This window comes from Poecile atricapillus, chromosome Z, assembly GCF_030490865.1.
Source record: "Poecile atricapillus isolate bPoeAtr1 chromosome Z, bPoeAtr1.hap1, whole genome shotgun sequence".
In the NCBI taxonomy this organism is placed as follows: domain Eukaryota; kingdom Metazoa; phylum Chordata; class Aves; order Passeriformes; family Paridae; genus Poecile; species Poecile atricapillus.
Genome location: NC_081289.1, coordinates 108877249 through 108898192, shown reverse-complemented (window position 1 = coordinate 108898192; position 20944 = coordinate 108877249). Strand labels below are relative to the sequence as shown.

At 38.5% G+C, this 20944-nt stretch overlaps 1 protein-coding gene across 1 annotated transcript in view; it reads right to left on the bottom strand.

Annotated features, from left to right (window-relative positions):
- Positions 1–17182, bottom strand: part of RASEF (RAS and EF-hand domain containing) — a 33370-nt gene extending 16188 nt beyond the window's left edge. Inside the window, exons 1-7 of the mRNA XM_058827914.1 lie at positions 16745–17182; positions 6473–6619; positions 5579–5669; positions 2673–2768; positions 1923–2000; positions 1323–1438; positions 511–579 (exon numbers count right to left, since the gene is read on the bottom strand). Coding sequence (XP_058683897.1) covers positions 511–579; positions 1323–1438; positions 1923–2000; positions 2673–2768; positions 5579–5669; positions 6473–6619; positions 16745–17112 — 965 coding nt within the window. The 5' untranslated portion in view covers positions 17113–17182. The remainder of the gene's footprint in view (positions 1–510; positions 580–1322; positions 1439–1922; positions 2001–2672; positions 2769–5578; positions 5670–6472; positions 6620–16744) is intronic.
- Positions 17183–20944: the final 3762 nt, after the last annotated feature.

Genomic DNA, 20944 nt, shown 5'->3' with positions numbered 1-20944 from the left:
TGAAGGGATTCTGAAGACAAATAAAATTCATCTGTTTGAAAGAAAGAATTTGTTTAGGATAAGGAAATTAAATAAGGATGCAAAAAGATCTATTCATTGTGACCCTTCTTGTGCATCTACTGTATAATACTGTACACTCTTAGTGCTTTCCAGACAATAACAAGACAGGGAGTTACTGGAGAAGCAAAGCCAACAGTAAAAGGAGCCAGGCAATAATTTTTTTGACAGGATGGATAGACTCAAATTGCATTCAGCATGTAAGAAAGAAATAAAAGTTAGTGGGACTAAGAAAAGAAATGGAAAGAAACCAACTGAAGTGGTAGTGGTTCATACTACAGTAACATTTATTACAGCTGAGAAAACACCTTTTATATCAATTTAGGCCATTTCAGTATTTTCACTAGGCACTTTTTCCCGAATTTGAACCTGATTGTTTGCATACAAAAAAATTTATCCCAAATATGCTGGGACAAAGTTTGACAATAAAAAACTGAATTAGTAAAAACTTACTGAAGTATTTCAATTTGTCTTTCCAGATTATCTCTGTCTTCAGTATACTCTCGGATAATTTCTAGATCTCTGGGGAAAAAAAACAACCAAACAAAACCACCAAACTTAAATGAACTTATATTTAACACGATAGTCTTATATTTTTGCCATACTGCCTTTGGCAGAGTTTACATTTATGCTGAAATACACTGAGAACAGTTTAACGCAGAGTAAGATCACTTGGTGACTTCATTAAACTTTGAAATTATAACGCAACAAAGACTGTGAATGAAAAATGAAAGATGTACAAAATAGCCATAGGAACTCCTTTTCCCTTGAAATACAATTTGTATTATCTGAAGACAACCGCAGAGTGAAACTGCCTTTTATGCTCCCGTAAAAGAGTAACAGTAAGTAGTTTTCATTCACTTCAGAAAAACAAAAGGTTAAGATAGACATAAAAGGCTTCTAAAATTATTCTCCTTAATATACATACAGATGATACTCATGTGAGTGCAAGCCAGGAAGAAAAAAAAATGCCTGATGCTGTACTAGTGTTTTATTTCTAAAAGTCCCACTAAAATCAATGGATATTCTTGCAAGATTGTGAGAGTTTGCATCATAACCAGAACTTGCTCTTTCAGAAACCTGAAAGAACAAGAGAACAAGAGCAAGAGAAGTGAACAGCATAGATGACACAATGTCAAATATGTACCTACTCTTTAAGGCAAATTTAGAAAATAACAGTTGCCAACTGCATACATAATAATTACATCAGAAAATAGATTTTATTTCTTCCCTGGTGAAAATATTATCATGTGGAAGTAACTTACCTCTCAGTGTTCAAAGACTGATCTGCATACTCGCTCTTCAAGGTATCCAATTCACTCTGTAGAAAAGCTATATTTGTCTGCGCTTCTAAAAGATCTTTCTTAAGTCTCTGATTTTCCTTCAAAAAAAAAGGAAGATGTTAGATGTTAGCTGTCATAGTCACCTCCACAAAATATTGATATAATAATAGAATAAAAAACATTGAAGTTAAATAGAAATGAAACACTACAAATTTGGCATAGAGAGGGAAAGAAAATAAAAGAACACTAAATGAACAGAGAAGTCAGAAAATTAACATGCAAGAACCTCTTAGCTTTTAGTTTTTCATTCAGTCACAAAAAAATGGGACTACATCATCTCAAGACATTTCTAAATGTCCTACATAGAATGTGTATACATTTAAGCAGGTACTTTTTCAACTTAAATGCTCCACATACACTTACCAATAACTTTAAAAGTTTACTTTCTAGCTTACCAGTACCAAATGTAAAAAAAAACAAACCAAATAACATCAAAACCTGAATACCCACAAAAATAACAATCTGTACTGCAAACACTAAAATTGAGGCTAAATCAATATGTTAATGATAATGAGCTCTTACCAGTGACATATCATGCATTCTTTTTTTCAGTTCAACTACATCTTCCCTGTGATTGACATTTTTGGATTGCTCCTCCAGCTTGAAGTATTAAAAAAATGCACAATTAATGTATTCAACTGTTTTCATTTAAAAAAAAAACAAACAACCTTATGGAAATCACAAATAATAACCCTTTAAAGATTTTTACAGATATTAAAGTTTTTAAAACTTAAAGAGTTTTTCCAAATGTACTAGCAGACAGGATTATGTCAAAAATTTCTGGCTTCCTAGAAAATTTATATGCATTTTGCACTGTTTAGGTATAAAACATTCCTAGCTAGTGACACAAAAGACAGCTATTAAGATAGAAACAGATAGAAACACTAACTTAAAAAACCAATAAAAACAAATTACTATCTCAGTTATGTAGGATTTGGACAAGAAGCTGCCATGTTTCCTGTGAGAAATTTCCATTTCTACAAATGTTCTTTTAAGTGTTCTTAAAGTACTTTTAAATACAGAACCCAAAAGATACATCCACTTTTGTTGCTATAATTCTAGTAAAACTTACAGCAAAAACCAAAGTCAAAAGTAAGCAGTCTTACAAAATATCCCAAAATGTCACTACAGTTGCCATTTACAAATTAATACAAATTAAATTAGAAACCTATTATAATCATACAATTACGATTATCCATTTTTAGGGAGCCATTTCATAAAGTCAAAACCTCTTAAAACAATTAAAATCTCACCAGACTTCAACTCACTTACCATTTTAAGTTTTTTTATTGTCACCTGAAGATCCCCAACTTCAGCGTCATACTGGCGCTTCAGCTCATTTAGTGCTTCTTCAGCTTTTTGCTTCTCCTGTAATATTATCAATCTCATTAGAAGTTGAGACAGGTTTGAAATGTTTATTAAAAAATTCATTCATCAGTTTGGAAAGCACATACTTTTCGCTTAGACAAACGTGTCTTTCTATTCTTTCCCTTCCTTAAGAACCAGAGAGTCTGATTCTGTAACTGTGGTCCACTTATGAAACACTCATAGAAATAAAATAGCGGCATGAAAGCAAAGATACAGATCAGTTCAGTGTTTTTTACTCATGATTCCTGTGCTTAACATTCTTAATGTCACTTACTTTTTTACTTCTATTTCTCTTTTAATGTTTTAATGTTGTTGCTTGCAAGTGTTGGAAAGTTACAGTTCTGTCGACATGGACATTCAGTGGTGAATGCCCTTTGTTCTGGGTAAAACTCTTTCCCTTATATTATTATTATATTATATTAATTATATTATATTATATTATATTATATTATATTATATTATATTATATTATATTATATTATATTATATTATATTATATTATATTATATTATATTATATTATATTATATTATATTTTCTATTCTATTATCAATACTGTTGTGATTATTGCAGCTTTCCCGTAAACTGCAATTCTAGTTCATAATTTTTCCTAGTTTCCTCTATTACTGGAAGGAGCAGAGGGAGTAAAAGGTGGAAATGTATTATGCAACTAGAGCAGGTTTAATTTTCTCACTGTGTTTGAAACCAGCACAGGTGCTCAGTCTAAATACCAATATCCATATGTTGTACTCAGTCTGAGAATCAAACCAAGTACAGCATTCTAAAACTTATTTTAATCAAAACAAAGAGATTTTGGAAAGAGGCCCCATCAACCACAATGAGAAGAATAGTGTGCAATGTGCTAGACTGGTGGGTTTCACTCACTGCAGTCACTCCCCAAGGACCTCAGTTTCACAACACAAGAAATCAGAATGCAGCAGTGACAAGTGGACCCAATGAGACAGGTTGAGTTTTCACATGGAAGAGGCAGATGTGGACTTTGCTTAGTATTCAGAATTAGAATTTCCCCTGGGTGACACTGACATTCATGTGTTAAAACAATAATCAAAGTAACCAACTTAAGTTGGATTCCCCTCTTGCTGCCAGCTACATAGACTCCGAAGTATTGTTTGGTAACTATTTGCTTCCCTTGAAGAAACAAAATACAGGATAGGCTTATGCAAAAGCAGGTGTCCCGGTGGAATGAGTGAGATCACTCATACAAACAATAGCCTTCATTACAGACATTAAGATTAATGGCTTAGTACATTCCCACAAAGTAAATAACTTAACATTTACTCTCAGGGCGTTTTAGTAGGTTCGGTATGCGGAGTTAGGAGCTACAGGGAGCACCGGAGAGTGAAAATGAAAAAAGCCTTGTGAGAAACAAGTTAACAGACCATCTTTCATACCTATGGCTAGATGCACACAGTGATTGAGAATACAGAGTAGATGTAGATAATACACAGAAGATCGACTCTCGCATAATGCTACTACATAGCTGTAGCCGTTCTCAGAGTAAGCACGCACACATATCCCACTCATCTTTTTAAAGCGGTGAAAAAAGAGTATCCAGGGCTTTTTTTCAGGGATTTATCATTTTTTGAGAACAGTAATTTTTTAGAGAAAATGCATTTGTTTTCTAAACATTAACAGCTTAGCTTTTCTGGAAGTAAAAATTTATCTCTACTAAGAGCTACATTACCACTAGTTAAACATATTAAGACACTTTTTTTTTGCAGGGATGATATCTTTAAAGTTTTTATGCCATTATATTTTGTTTCTAGAAACACAATAGGATTTAGGGTGTGGTAGGACTGTTTTGCATAGAAAAAAGCTATTTGAAGTAAGTCTATCAGAACACCATTTACCTTCACATATCAATTAGTGTGAACTACTTTAAATCAGCAAGTTGGCAGACAGCACTTTGTTGCCTCTGGTTCTGCAAATACTCTGGTGAAAGAACCCATAGCAAATACATATAGCTATTCAGTACACTGTGTGTCCAAACTAGCAATAATTGCGCCCACAGTATATGTTTTAACTAATGCATTTCTTGTGTCCACATTAGAAACTTTCACAACCTGCTATTCTTATGCCCATATAAAGTTTGGCTTATCTAAATGCATGTAGAATTCCAAATGAAGCAGGGAGCTGGTCTTGCTCCCATGAATTATGCAGTCACATGTGGCTCTAATATATCTCTCCCTGGGTAAGAGAAGAGGATTTTTGCACCTTTTCATACAGTTTGCAAGTGGGTTGAAGCAACAGCTAAAATAGACCAGATCAAAACAGAATTTCCCATGAAGTTTGAGAGACCCAGGCTGTCACACACTGTTATCACTGTTACCCTCTCTTAAGTCTCTAAAATGTAGTTGCAGGAGAATGGAGGAAAGAAAGATCACTACTCCAGGTAGATATACAAAGCAGGACCAAATAATCCAATCATTAAGTTCTACATAAATTCTTTTACTAGGAGAACTAGATTGCGTTCTTTAGTGCTGAAATATCATTTTCTCCAGTTTGTTTCCAATATTGGTCTCAGAAAGAAATTCTTCTTGGCCAGTGTGATCCACAAAAGGGAAAGACTTTTTGTTCTCTGTTTATTATACCTAAGCAAATATTCCTCTTTAGGAAAACATTACGATCATTCATTTTTTAACTCATGGATATGGTTTTTTATCCAGGCGCTGCCTACAGCAGCTTTGAGTCAGTCCATCAGGATCAAAACCATACATGGCTATCAATCCTACTTAAGACCACTTAAGAGAGTTCAGTAATTATGAAATTCTGTAAATATAAAATACTCACTTCCTTTTTAACTTTATGCTCTGCAGCCTGTATTCGTAGTTCCATCTCTTCCTCTAACTCGCTGAGTTGAACTGCTGCTTTGTCCTGAGCTCTAAAATTTAGAAGAAAATATTTTCTTAGGAATTGCCCTCTGGCTTGAAAGAAACACTGTGTGAAAGACATCTGCCTACCTCAACTGAAACAAATTAGACAGACAGACATGGAAACAGCTTAACATTGCCCAGACCTTGAAACTGGTACAGCTGGGAACCTAAATTCCAAATTATTTTGAAGATACTGGCAAATTAGATTTTAAATAATAGCTGCAAGCTGATAATTAGCATGAAATACATTACATCTGCATTTTTAAAATTAAGTTACAAAGATAAAAGATGCCTCTCATTATCCTATGAAGAGACTTCAGAAGTAACTTGCATCAACCCACACATATGAGATCTCTGTACAATCTGTTTGGTATTGTACATTGTATTATTACCATTGTATTATGATGCAAGACTGACAATGCCAAGTAGTTAAAACAGGTAAATACACTCCTTGAAGCTCATGAAGCAAAAATATGATTTCTAAAATGAAAGTATAGTGGACATGTATGATAAACCTCAAAGCTGCAGCCAAGGAAGAGGAGTCAAAATGTTTTAAGGCATTTAACTAACAATAGAATCTTCAAAAACTGGTCCAGACTTTATTGAAAGTATGAATAGGTAATCATTGCAGGCTGCTATATGTGCTTATGCACAGGGGTATGCATATGAAGTAACTTCAGAACTCAGTTTACGGAAATATTCTGCATGGCGTATTTTGGCATTAACTCTCAGTATTTTAATCAAAAGAAGCAAGAGAAAAGAAAAATAAGAAGAAAATGAAGAACTGAACTAGAAACACAGTTCACTGTACCTTTTTACTGCTACAGCCAGAGTTTCCATCTCTATGCTTTGAAGTCTGATCTCTTGGATGAAGTTCTTAATGACATGCTCATATGGCTGGATTAATCTTGGTTCTGCTATGTGTATGTTCTGATACAGAACACTGACCTGCTCTTGTCTGAAAAAGAGAGAGATGCACATTTTAGTGCACTTACTTGGAACAATGCTCTAATACAGGTCTGAAAAAATTACTACAAATTAAGATATTCCCCTCTGCCTATTTTTAACATTTAGCAAGCTAGACAAAAGCTTTGAACACTCAGTACAGTAGGTCTGAATTCTTTTAAATTATGTTTGCCATTTCTACTTCTCCACTTTGATATAGCTACTGGAATAAAAAAATAAAAAAACAAACACTGCCTGATGAAATATTTTTTACTTCTATTCATAGTGTAGAGAAGAGAATGCCACCGAAGTAACTCATAATGAATATCAAGTTTCTTGATTGCTCTAACATTAATCATAATTCATGAAGAAACTCAAGATTTAAGGAGGTTGCATAAAATTGAAAATGGGTACGAATGCCAACTACCTAAGTTAAAAGGGAAAGGAGACAGATGGAGGTGGGCTATAGGCAAAGGAAGAAACAGCTCTTCAGTTTTGGACAAATTATTCTGGTCTACAAATAAATTTGCTGTTATAAAAATTTAATACTGCATGTGACTCTTATTTGAAAAATGACAGAAAATTCTCATAAAGAAGAAAGAAAACATTTCTGTAGGTATTTTAGTTGTTGAAAGTTTTCCTGAAATTCATACTGAAAAACTGCCTTAATGCAGGAACAGTATATTCTGATTTCTTTTTAATCTAGACTCATTCACATAGATTGCACAGTTTTAATTGTCAGAGCAAAGAACCTTTACAAGATAAAAAAAAAAAAAAAAAAAAAAAAGAAAGAAAAAAGCGTAAGAGCCAAACCACTGTTATAAAGTCTAATACATAAATAGCACTGCTTTCTGTTCGTGCTACTGGTATGTCATGCAAACCTTTGTTTTACATGCTAAAAGTTCCAACTCCTGGATTACTTCAGGCAACATACCAGAAAACATTCTGCAGCAGAATTTAGTCGTCCTAAGGAAAACTGAATGTGATTGATATAGAATATACTCTAGAACATGAACAAGTATTCAACAACTTAAAAACTGAATGGAAAAAAAAGGAAAGAGAAGATCAAGTCTAGAAAGGTGGAGAAAACAGGCCAGTAATGAGGAAATACACGCTTACCAGAAGCAGAAATACAACCAAAAATAATGTTTTGCAAGTTCAAGTCTAGCACCATATCTAACATCACAATATCTTTTTCATCACCCTCTTTCTGTTGCTAATGAAAGATTGTACTCTGGTTAAACAATCCTCCTTGTTAGACAGCTAAAGTTTTCCTATCTTCAGTGGAGGTAGTGCTATTTAAAACCTTCACCATACACATGGTATCAACAATCAACGTATTTTCTCTTCATTTTTTCCCACCTGAAGCAATCCCACAACTTTGATTATCAATGCTGCAGCACTCTGCTTCTTGTATGTGAGTTCTCCACTGAAGGTCAAACTTACTTTACTAAAACAGTACCATAACTGTTACTGTAGCTCAAATTCCATTTTAAACAATTTAACTACTTCAGGATACTGTAAAACTTGCTTCCAGCTGAAATGTAGACATTCATTTTGAAACAAAGAAACATAAAACCAGAACAAAGAGAAAAGATTTACTGATGCCTGAGAATTTTTGTGTACATAGGTGTTTCCGTCTTGCAAAGGATTTCCTTTACAAAGGCTAATGCTTACCTGTATTTAGTAAGCTAAATATTTTCCAACGTATGCACACAACTTCTTTTTCAAAATGTATTCTAAACAGAGTAATGTTGAGGTTCACAAAGAGCGATAACGAACAGATTTATCTAATCATCAGATGCTACAAATTCTGTATAAATAATATAACATTAAAGAACTCGTCAAATGTATATTTATGCAATTAATGATTTGCATTCAAAAAACTGTTGATGTTTCCAGAATCCACCTGGAGACCAACAGCCAGTGGCATTCTCTGGGATCAATACTGGGACCATTCTTGTTCCACCTGTTTATCAATGACCCCATGAAGGGATAGAATGTACCCCCAGCAAGCTGGCTGATGGCACTAAACCAAGGGAGTGGCTGATCCACCTGGAGGTTCTGCTGCCATTCCATGGGTCCTCGATAGGCTGGAGAGTTGGGCAGAGAGAAACTTAATGATTCAACAAGGGCAGGTGTTGGTCCTGCACCCGGGGAGGAGCAGCCCCAAGTGCCAGCACAGGTCAGGGGTTGCTCCTACAGAGCTGCTCTGTGGAGAAGGATCTGAAACTCTTGGTGGATCACAAGTTGTCCATGAGCTGGCAGTGTTCTTGTGGCCAGGAGGGCCAAGGGTGCATTGGGAAGAGCACAGCCAGAAGGTTGAAGGAGTTGCACCTCTACTTGGCCCTGGTGAGGCTGTCTGGTGTGCTGTGCCCAGTTCTGGGCTCCTTGGTAAAAGAGAGACAAGGAGCTACTGGAGAGGGTCCAGCAGAGGGATGACCAAGGATGACCTGGGATCTGGAGCATCTCTCTTATGAGGAGAGACTGCAGGAGCTGGGCCTGTTTGGTCTGGAGAAGGGAGACTGAGAGGGGATCACATTAACACATATAAATATCTCAGAGGTGGGTGCCAAGAGGATGGTGCCAGACTCTTTTCAGTGGTGCCCAGAGACAGGACAAGGAGCAGTGGCCCTAAACTAAAACACAGGAAGTTTCACCTCAATGTGAGGAAAAGTGTCTTTACATTGGAACATTATGTTCCAGCAGAACACTGGAAGAAGCTGCCCAAAGGTACTGTGGAGTCTCCCTCTCTGGAGACATTTAAAACACACCTGGCCAGATTCCTGTGTAGCCTGCTCTTAGCTGACCCTGCCTTGGCAGAGAGGACTGGATGATCTCCAAAGGCTCCTTCCAACCGTAACTATTCTGTGATTCTTTTCAAAGTATATGCAAACCTGAGGTCAGTTAGTTAGAGCATGGTGCTAATAACACCAGGTTGTGAGTCCAGTAGCTGTATGGGCCATTACTTATAAGCTGGCCTCGATGATCCTTGTTGGTCCCTTCCAACTCAGAATGCTCTGCAATCTGGAAATACACATGCCTGAATTGAAGCTAGAAATCAGTATGCCTGTGATGCTGACCCTCTGCCACACAGCTAAGTCTGCTTTAAGATGCAGTAGTCAGAAATTCAAAGTAGTAAATGTGAGGTTTTATTCTCCCTATGGGATCAAAAAAACCTTTTATATTTCATATGTCTTCTTAGCCCAGTGACCACTTACCACACAGGTGGACTCAAAATATTTCAGAAACACAGTTTTAGGAAGCAGTACTTAGGCTTAAGAAGTCAAGCAATATCCCTAGAACCACAACCATGTAGGATTCTGGAAAGGGCCTGGAAAGATCATAACTGATCACTGAAACTCCCAGTGATACTCATAGGAGTGCTTCTACAGCAACGACAGAGGATGCCTTAATTAAAAAGTAGGCTCACAAATTCTACATCAATAACAAAAAAAAAAAATCACAAAAAATACCAACAACAAAAAAAAAAACAAAAAAAAAAAACAACAGATGAGAAATGAAAGTCATGAAACAAAATTAACAAAATTACTTAATCACTTATGCTTTCAGGAAGACGTAATACACTTTCATGAATTGGAAAGACTGTCAGTGATTTAGTCACTCCAAGTATCCATGAATCCTATGATTAAGGTACCAGCAATTATGTGGACTCTGTATCAACATGCAGTATGCATTTGAAGATTATTTGTTCCAAATTGATATTATTATATTTTTATTTACTCCTTTGTTTCCACATGCTTTGTGAATACCAGTGACGCTGATGCAGCAGGGCAGATTGGCTGCAATGAATATTGCCCAATCTGTTTGTCCTCACTTCCTCTTGAATACATGCTACTTCTTTCTGCAAATTCATCACTTATTCAAAATTAATTATCAAAGAAGATTTTACAAATGGATTTCACCAAGCCGTCTTGAACTCTAAATAGTCTGTCCTTTTGCTGGACAAAATGTTTCAGCAAAACTTGTCTCAAATGCTTGGACTTGCCCCTTAAAACTGGTTTTCCTTGAAATCCTAAATTCATTTTTCAGTGTATTTAGCTGCACACCTTTAATTTCTACATTAACACAACTATGCTAGTATGGAACTTAAAGGTGTTCACAAATACTAATGCATAGAAAGAGCATTTTCTAATAGATGGCATGAAAGTCTGTCACTTTCTTCATCTAGCACTACTCATCATGCATGCATTTAGTTCTGTTTCTTCTTTTGCAGACACCAAACACTACTACCCGCAAAAAGTATTGCACTGTGACCAAGGATTGCTTTGGCTTTACCTTACTTCATGTCAAAGGTTTTATAGCATAAACCATCTGTAAAATTAGTACTTAGAAGAGTAATTAGTCAATATTTGCAAAGCTTCACATGAGTTAACTTAAGCAAAGTTACAGTATTCACATGGTTTTCAGAGAGTTCCTATGAGAACTGCATAAAGGAACTAAAACTGCTCTGATTATAATACTCTATCTAATATGATACATTTAAAATACCATGGTTGAATAGAAGAGGAGAAGAAGGGGGGGTGGGGGTTGGTGCAGTGGGAGGACCTAGGACCCACACCAAAAAAACACACAACACTGATTTTGGGGGATATCAGATATTTAGATTATATTATGTCATAATTTCCTTTAATCCACATAGCTATATTAATCCTTATCAATTTATACTATTATTTCTGGTTTGTTGATTGTACAGTGACCATTTGCCTAATAATCCACACTCTGGATCCAGTTCAGAGGAAGATGATGGGATTTTTCAACTGATAACAGCTCCAGAGTTGCTCAGTATCTTACGTGTGCTCCCTATGTAGTGGCCAGAAAGAATATGCTATGTTACATAGGCCCCTCAGTCTAACCCTAAGGGCAGTGTTTGGTTTTAGAACACTGTTTTAATGATCTATTGTGGGCCAGCTTGTAAAATTGCTCTGATCACTTGCAGAAGTTCTGTTCTGTTATGCATGTGAACAGATGAAGCATAAGCTGCTCTGACCTGGGAAGGTCTGAGCTGGGTCAGAACAAAACAAAGCTCAAGCTTTGTGCATCTGATAATTGCCCCTTAAACTAGAGACCAACAGCCTGTGTGTGTCTCCAAGTGCTCAAGAAAAACCTTTTTCTGAAAAGCAGACACAGTGGATATGCCACTGTAACAGTCAGCAGAAAAGAACAAGCAAATCAGATACAGACTGGAAAGTATCTAACTTTGTCATAGCTGAGTGCCCTAACACTTTCTCTAGATTGAGTGCCTTAAGGAAAAACAGATTATACAGAATTTTAACACAGAGTAAAATTCAGAAACAGGCTGCCTTAAAAGAAGATGAACAAAACGGTAACCCCCAGATGAGACAGCCCAGCCAAGGTCTGATTCCCAGAGGAAAGATTAATTTTAATGTTTTCAAAGCATGAAGGCTGTTCCCTTAGAGGTGTGATTTAGAGCCAGTGGAGCAGCAGTAGAAGAGACTGTGGGACAACCAGGGAAAGATGAAGTCCGTCAAAAAGGAGAACACCTCAAAGACATTATGGCAAATGATCACATGATGATACCAGGAAAATAATCCAGGAAAATGCATGCTACAGTGCTTAAGTTAGTTGGCACAGACGCTGTTTTGATTAAAACAAAAATCAGAAGAGCAGTAAAACTTGACACAGCTCAGAAAGTCTAGCTCACAGAAAGGTAGCCAGGAGAGCACATATCTCAAACCCCTGTCATGACATGTATTAAAAGACAACATTCTTTCAGATCCCCTCTCCACCACTGTGGCAAAAAAAGGACAGAGCATGTGTTTTTCCTCAGGATTTGCCTTTATCCCCTCTCCAGGGAACATGCTTCAGCTTCCAAGGAAACCTCTCCAGTTCTGACATCATGGCTCACCATCTCATTCAAGTAAACACAAATTGCTGACAAAAGTTAACTGTGCTCTATAATGACTTTGGCAAAAATCCATCCTAGTTCAGACAGCAACAGCATGACAGGTTTTGGATGTTTTTTTTATGCAGCAGAGTATCTCTTCTTTGCTGTTGTACAGCAGTATACCCCATGAGCATCGCCTGTTTTCACAGTTTAAATAGCCCACATGCATGCTTTTCTCATTTTATCACATCCCCCAGATCCACATTTTCTATCCAGCTCCAGATAACATGACTGGGGGCACACTGCTATCATAATCACATTAAGAGACTTCGGAATTGTATGAGGCATAAAATCTCACAATCAGGCAGCACTGAAATCCGAGTCTGATGAATAGTCAGCTTGGCTGAAAGTACAAGGCACACAAATAAAACAGACCCAAAGACTAAAAAGCAAAGCAGTGGAGTATGAGGCCCCTCAGAAGCAGCAGATTTAACTTAAAATAGGGATACAAACTTTCTTCTTCTGATTAATCCACCCATTCATGCTCTAATTAGTTCATTTTCCAGTAAGATTATCCAATTTGCCAACTATTGCACAAAAGTTGTCTGGTAGGGCTTAGTCTTTTTGATAGTCCCAAGCCTTTGCTCCTTCTGACTGAAGTCTGATGTTGAAACGTAAAAATCTGTTTTCCAGAAGTTTTTTGCCTGTAATTTATAGAGGAAGAAATGTCATAGCATTCATAAGTATAGGATTTCTCTTGTAGTGTCAGAGGATTTTAGATTGTTCCTTGCTCAAGCTGAGGAATGGAAAAGGATTGCCACTAGGGAGATATTCCCACATGCTTAAACACATCTGCCTATTAGGAGCATGGAGGGAACCTTTCAGTTTTGCCAGTAAAATTCAAACTGCGATTGGCCACAAGAACGAATGCAACATCCAGTAACACCATCAAGGGCTAAACACTTCCAGTGTGGCAGTGCACTGAATCACTCACTGCCTGGAACACCAAAAGGGTAAGTTTCTTTCTGTCCACTCCTGTACCATTGCAAATACTTCTTAGAGGAATAAACTAACAAACATGGCTGACTTCTCATTAAAACAGATCTCCAGCTGGCAACCTACTGTACATACATATAAACGAAAGGCATTTCATTATTCTATGTTTAATTACTCATTATTCTTGAGTAAATGTAACAATGCAGAGGGTAGTTGCATTTTAAATGAAATTAAAAATAAAGAAAACAAAAAAAGAAAAACAAAAAACCAGCAAGCAAACAAAAAAAACAACCCTCTGTAAAATTCCACTAAAGTCTGACCTCACAGATTATCAGCCTGGAAAGATTTTCCACCTTTTTTTTTTTTTTTTAATTTTTTTTTCTGAGAGGCATATTGCCCACCTAACACAAGTAAAGGTGAAGACAAACAATACTTTGACTCACAGTAACCATCTCACCAAGAAACCTAACTTAATTCAGTCAAAAAAAAAATCTGTTCAGGTGAGGAGGAAAGAAGAAAGGCTGTAAAGGGACTCTTTAATGTGACTCTGCCTGTTTAACTGCAAACAATAAAATTTCAGCTTCAACACAGACTTGAATCTTTTCAAGTATAATCTAAAAGGACTGTGCAACTGATACACCAAACTGCAGAGGTATGATCCATCCCATAATAAAATTACCTTTTTCAAAAACATAGTTAAATTCAAAATATGTTTAGTGTAATGTATGCTTATTTTAGTATCTGGCATTTTAGTAAATAATTTTGCTTTAAATGCCTGCTGCTACACTGAGGACTGAGTCAGGGTAAAGATCTTTTACCAGGTTTCACACCTTGTTATGCAGGCTTATTTATGCTTTTAAAAAGTTCAGTCACAGAAACTGAACTTTCCGCTTCTGAAATGGAGACAGAAAATTTGAAAATTTTCGCTGTCATTTCCATGGGCATTCACTCAAGCTGAAGAGTCACAGAGACCACAGGTGTTTTCTGTGGCATTTTCTCCTGACTCCAGCTCACTACTTCTATTTGCTTTGCCTTGTTTCTCTCTGTATAAAGCCCAATAAGCATCAAAGCACATGTGCCAGTGTCTTGCTAGTCTGTGGCCACAAGGCAGAGCATTTTGAGGAACTGAACCCCAAAGGATCAAGACAAAAACCACACAACTGAGATTAAAAAATATGGACTACCAGCTGCACTCATCTGGCTTTGAGGAGTTTCTCCCTTGTAATTTACTTTTCTCACAGATATCAATGTCACAACAAATACACGAAGAGCAATAAAACACAACATAAGGATGCTCATTCTTTAATAGTACTGAAGATGCAGGTGTGTTCCAAGCCAGTTCTAGTTTTCAAAATACTGCCTTTTCCTGAATAAAAAGTTAAAGCAACTAATAACTAAAGCAAGTTAAGTAATTTAAACAAAAAGACAAATATCTTTTTTGAAGTCCAGCTTGTACTTCACTTGATTTTGTTATATTCTTCTGCTTACGACTCCTCAAAGAATTTCAATATATTCATTACTCATGTAAGTGGTCCTAATGATCTTAGTGGGACTACTTACATGAAAAAAACCTTACACATATGTTTCAACAAAAAAAGATATGGGCTACAAAAGGAAAAAAAGCTTAGCTGTAAAACAGACCTGCTTCTAGCACTTCAGTACGAGAGAGAGAACAAACAAAGGGCACACAGTTTTTCAGTTGACACACAATAAATACAGCCAACTATGAAGGATGTTCAAATATGAACCTGAATAAGAAACATTTACATCAAATTACTGCCTGCCTGATAGCATTTAACCATCCAAACTTAGTTTTTAGTTTTTATGTAAAAGAACTGTAATACGAATTACTTTACGTCATGATGCATTTAGCAAAACTACCATATGCATCTGCATGACAGAGCAAATCAAAGCTGCTCCCCTTCCTATTATCTTCTTAGACAATCAGACTACACCGAAACTGCTGCTGCAAACAGTAACCAAGATACTGAAACAGAACTATTACCGAGAAAAGACAGATGTAACAAGTTACCACTGTTCACGAGTCAGATTTTTTTTCAGCTCCTATTGAGTTTCTGACTTGAGGTTATTAACTGTGTCTGCAAGCTTTCAAACAGTCTGTTGTTCTTGTTCTCTTTCTGTAGAAAGCAAGTTTCTAACAGGGAAAGAACCATGAACAAATTAAGAAAGACCTGTATGAATTTACTGGTCTGAGATGAGGCAGTCCAATTAGATTAAAGAGTATTAGTCCAAAAAGAAAAGAAAATTGAGTCCAGATTTCCACATGAGTAGTAAGTTAAATAACTGAAAATTTCTCTGAAGCAACTTTTCATCTCATAATCCAAACAAATTTTTAATTCGGCTGGAACCAAATTTATTGGTATAGGTAGGAATTTAAGTAGCACTGTACAGAGATATATTCACATACATAACTTTTATAAATTCCTTTGACTTTGCCAAGTCCTGAAACCCAGATTACTTGTTTTCCACCATAAATTACAATTTTTAAATGAAGAAGAATCACTCTATACTTTTTATAGCTAACATTTTCATATTAATTTTGAGCACCCCAGCTTTCAGGCAGATTCCTGAGAGTCACCAAAATGTGTCTCTGTACACTGGAACCAGCCCCGTACTGACACACCCGTGGTAAACAGGTTTAATCTCAAACCGAGCTACCATCAGTTGTCTTCATTCCACTGAGACCGGGGACAAAGACTCTCACAAACTTCAGTGAGCTCATCAGACCGGGGACCATAATTTACCAACACCGTTAACGTGGAGGCAACGATGTGGCTGGTCAGCCTTTACCAGGAAAAGGTTGACAGGGCTGGAATAAAAATGCTGGGGGCTGGTCGGGGAATAGCACGGGGAGAAAGTTCCTGCAGAGCCGGCATAACTTTACATATCCCGTGCGTTCTCCCACGTGGGTGCTGGCAGAGCAGAGCAGAGCAGAGGAAGCTAAGAGCGGCTGCACGCTGAAGAACAGCTTAGGAAACCACCCCAGCCGGGAAGCAGGTGTGCGAAGGGCTCTCTACACTTGCAGGCGCAAGGGGCGAGGGGTCAGGCTCCTCGGCCGTTCCCCAGCTGGGATTGCATCAGCGCCGGCGGCGGCTCCGCCAGGAGGGCCGTTCCCGCCCCGCAGGACGGCAGGGCCGGTTCGGCAGCGGCGGCACCGGGGTGCCGACGGCTCAGCCCGCCAACCGCGGGGCCCCGGGCCCGCTCACACCGCCGGGCTCACGGTGAGATGGAGCGGGCGGGTCCGGACCTTACCTGGGGATGTACCTCGCCTCGTCCCCGAGCCGCACCTCGAAGTCCTTCCAGGGTTGTTCCAGCCCCGCGGCGACCCAAGCCGCCGACGCCTCCTCCTCCTCCGTGTCCTCGCCCCTCGGCTCGCTGCCACCGGGCTGCGCCCGCGTGGCGCCGCGGAAGCCACGGGCGAACTCCGGGAAGGTGATGGCCCCGTCACGGTCGCTGTCGAGGCGCTGGAAGATGGCCTCGGCCTCGGCCGGCCGCACTCGCAGCTCGGCGCAGAGAGCAGCGAAGTCCTCCCGCTCGATGCGGCCCGAGCCGCTGGCGTCGCACGCCAGGAAGAGGGCGCGCAAGCGGGACAGCTCGTCCCCCGCCGCCTCGGGATCCATCGGCCAGCGCCGGGGCGCGGAGACTCCGACCGCGGGCAGAACGCGACGCGATCGGGTGGGTGCTGCCCTACCTGCGGCTCAGCGGGGCGGGCCGGGTCCTGCTCCGCCCCGGCGCCCCGCGGGGCCGGGCACGGCCGGGAGGCGGAACGCAGGTGGCGGATCCTGGCCGGGGCCGGTCCCGGGCCGGCTGCGGGCACCCCCGGGAGGGCAGGGCGGTCCCGCTGCCCCGCGGAGTGTAGGGGCACGGGGCTCCCCTCGGGCCCAGCGGGTTGCGAACGGCACAGGTAACTACAGACAGCAAGGCAGGGTAAAAAAACGTGTCTCGTCCCCTGAAGCATTCACGTGTGAGTCCTGATAGTATGGTGTTAAACCTAATTTCCGTTTTCCAATTTAATAAAAATACTCCTCACTTTCATGGAAGACCCAGAACCCGAATGATGACACAAAGTTTGAACAGATAAATTCTCGTCCATACGAATAGTCTTGGAGTTTCATACCATGTGGGTATGTACCGACAGATGTCTCACCACCTGTGATTTAGAAATGTGGATTGTTAAAATACCATCTAAAACAGAAAATGCAAAAGATGAATTCAAATCAATAAACCAGAGGAAACAGTTTTTCAATGCTTTGTGAAGAACTTTGTCCTTCGTGACAGAAGTCAAGATGTCTTACTTGTTGGAAGTCAGATTCAAGACTCATATTCCATTTGAATCTAAGTGACAGTTTTTAAATTATTACTCATTTCCCTACACTTATTCTTGTTTATGTCTATCTGCAAATGTAAGTTGTGTTATATCACAGTTGTGACAAACAGACCACAAATCTGTCAAAACAGCATTTCCTTATTTTCCTTATTGTGTTCCAGAAAAACACAAATAGTCCATCTGACTTCTCAGAATAGATCACATACTGTAAATGGGAAAATGACTAAGATGTAGAATGCCCTCAAAGGGATTTTTTTTTTTTTTTTACAGCTTTTTATTATTAACCCATCAGGATTAGACAAACAGCCAACAGTCTTTCTCTAGACAATAAAAAGTTTTGTAAAATGTTCCCCATACATTAAGGAAATACAGCTGTTAAGCAATTTGGAATATAAGTTTTAGCCTAAAAATATGAAATACCGGAGAGACTTAAATTTGTGATTTTATACATTTTTTTATTACATTTCCACCGCACAATTGCAAAACTACTAATAGTAGTAAAGCGCTCTCATCATCAGTTTCTTAGCATTACAGTAAAACAGAATTAATTTAATGAAAGTATTCTTCTTGTTCTGTGGTCTTTTATCTATCCATAAAATTTTTATACCTAAAGTGTGTCTTGGAGCTTTTAAGGGGTTAATGAAGGGCTGTTCAGCCATCAAAAGAGAGGAATTTCTCCTGCATATACAGCCCATCTCTCTGTTTATAGGAGCTGGGACATTTAGCTTTCAGAGGGGACAAGCTCGTGAGATGAACTGGAGCAGCCTCATACAGGTCTGAGTGTGTCTGACTAGCCAGGCAGGGAGTTCCCACTCAAAATCTATGTGCTCACCTTATTTGCTTTTGTGGCTGCACAAAAGTTGACATTGGTCAGTTATCCTTATCCTTATCCTACCCACTCTTTTACATACTCTTGTGTGTATCTAAGTAGAGGACATAGACTTTGGACACGTAGTCCCTGTTGGTTTTTTTTTTTTTTTTTTCTGTTAGAGAAGATTTGTCACACAAATCTCAGGCATGAAGCACAGTGTATCATTTAGCACTGCCATGGCATAGGTATATTCTGCAAAACAGATCGTGCTTTCAATGTTTCACAAGACTACACAGCACATGCTTGCTTAGCAGGCCGTGGTTTAGTTGAATAGTTCTGATACAACCACACAAAGATAATAAATGGTTTATTTGTTAAGACCAAAGAATAAGTAGTGAGACCAGGATTCCCAGCAGGCAATGGCAAAACAATGGTGTCTTCTGAAATCATGACCCTGTTCTTAGAACGACCTGCTCTTCAAATCCAGCTCTAAATTAAATAAATACACAAATACAAGACACTGTTTATGTGGCATAGTAATTTTAAGTTCAAGTTTAAGTTCATAAGAGAAGTTTTAAATTCATGCATAAGATACTGAAGATACAGATATACCATGCATTCAATTTTCAGTCTATCATCTGCTTTGCTTGACCTCCATGAGAGTCACAAGCTAGCCCAAGAATCTATTTGGCTGGAGGGGCAGAAGAGAAGATTAAATGATTCTCAGGAATTTTAGAGATACCTAAGGAAACAGGTGAATGAGAAAGGATTCACTGTATCACTACTAAAGTGCCTTATTGAACTGAGTGGAAAAAGGTGGATTTTGATACTGTTATACAGACTGAGGTTAAATGTTAAGGATTGGAAGAGACAGGTAAACCAGAAAAGAAAGGCATGGCAATGCTACATAAAGACCTATTGTCCCAGGAAGCAAAAGAGCAGAGGAGCTGAGCTGACTGGTGGGATGGACTGTGGAACCTTGGAATACTATTTCAATGTATGTGATCTCTGAAACTAACAGAGTTATTCATATATATTATATTCTGAAAATAACAGAGTTATTCCGAAGCCCAAGAAGGCTGGAGTGCTGTGCTCCAGTCAGATTCCATGCCTGAAATAGCAGCCCTCTTCCCACCCCTCTCTGTGTGTTGTCTTAGGAACCTTACATACATATTAAAGAAAGATTTTTTACTTAGAACATCAAGCATTTAAAAGTTAGGAAATAGAACATAAATTGGAACAATTATTCGCTGATTTACTTTTCATCATTATTGTTTGTGGACTTGGGCATTATCTTACAATGTCATCCATACTATTCTGATCTTCTACTGGACAGAATATATATTTTGGATTGTTCCTGCATCCTTGTGCTAAATTTTCCCGCAACAGGGTTGGCTAAGAAGGAAAATATATCACTCTGTGCTTGCAACTACTCTCTTATGCACCTTTTTCTGTTTTACGTTTGGACAATTTTAGCAATTTAGCACAAACTGTGCAATCTACTTGTAAAGTACATGACATCAAGTGAGCATAAGTAAAATAGAATCAACTAATGATATTGGAAACAGTTCATATCACATACAGTTATAATATTAACCACAACACCCTGGAAACCAATTATATAAACCTACCCCAAGTTCTTCCCCCCAACACAAAATTTACCACCTCTGCAAGTTACTATACATCTCAAGGCATCACAGTGCCAGTGTGGCACTCCATCTCTACCTTTAGTACCTACTTGCCCATGACCTCTTCATCACCCCTGCCATCAGGAAGGGAAGCAAAGTGTGCACAGGCACATGAAGGAGAGGAGGGTAATGTGCAGAGCAGAGTCTGGGAGGTCTCCAGGAGATGGGCTGTGGTAGTGGGTCTTCCTCTCCACTGTTTTCTATTTTCTGCCATTCTCTTACAGTGTCTTCCTTTGCGCTTTTTATTACTTAGATGGTATTTTCTTTGCCTTGATGCATTAAACTGTGCTTTGATGGCATTAAACTGACTGTTTACCTGGTTCTATCCTGGCATGCACTTTGTGTGAAACACATAGGATAGGTGTACATCTTAAATGCCGAGTCTGGACAGATCATAGAACATTTCTGCATGCTCTCATTCCCTGCTGCATAATTTTAAGTACTACTGAATATGACTCACCCTTACTCTCTGCAGTTGAAAACTAAGGGTAATGTATGTGGTAGCAGACATCATGTAGATTTCTCAGATAAAATGCATCATTATGACCTCTTAAGGGGGAAAGCCATAATCTATGTCTTTAAAAACTTAGTCCAAGAAATTAGAAAATAATATTTTCAAAGAACAC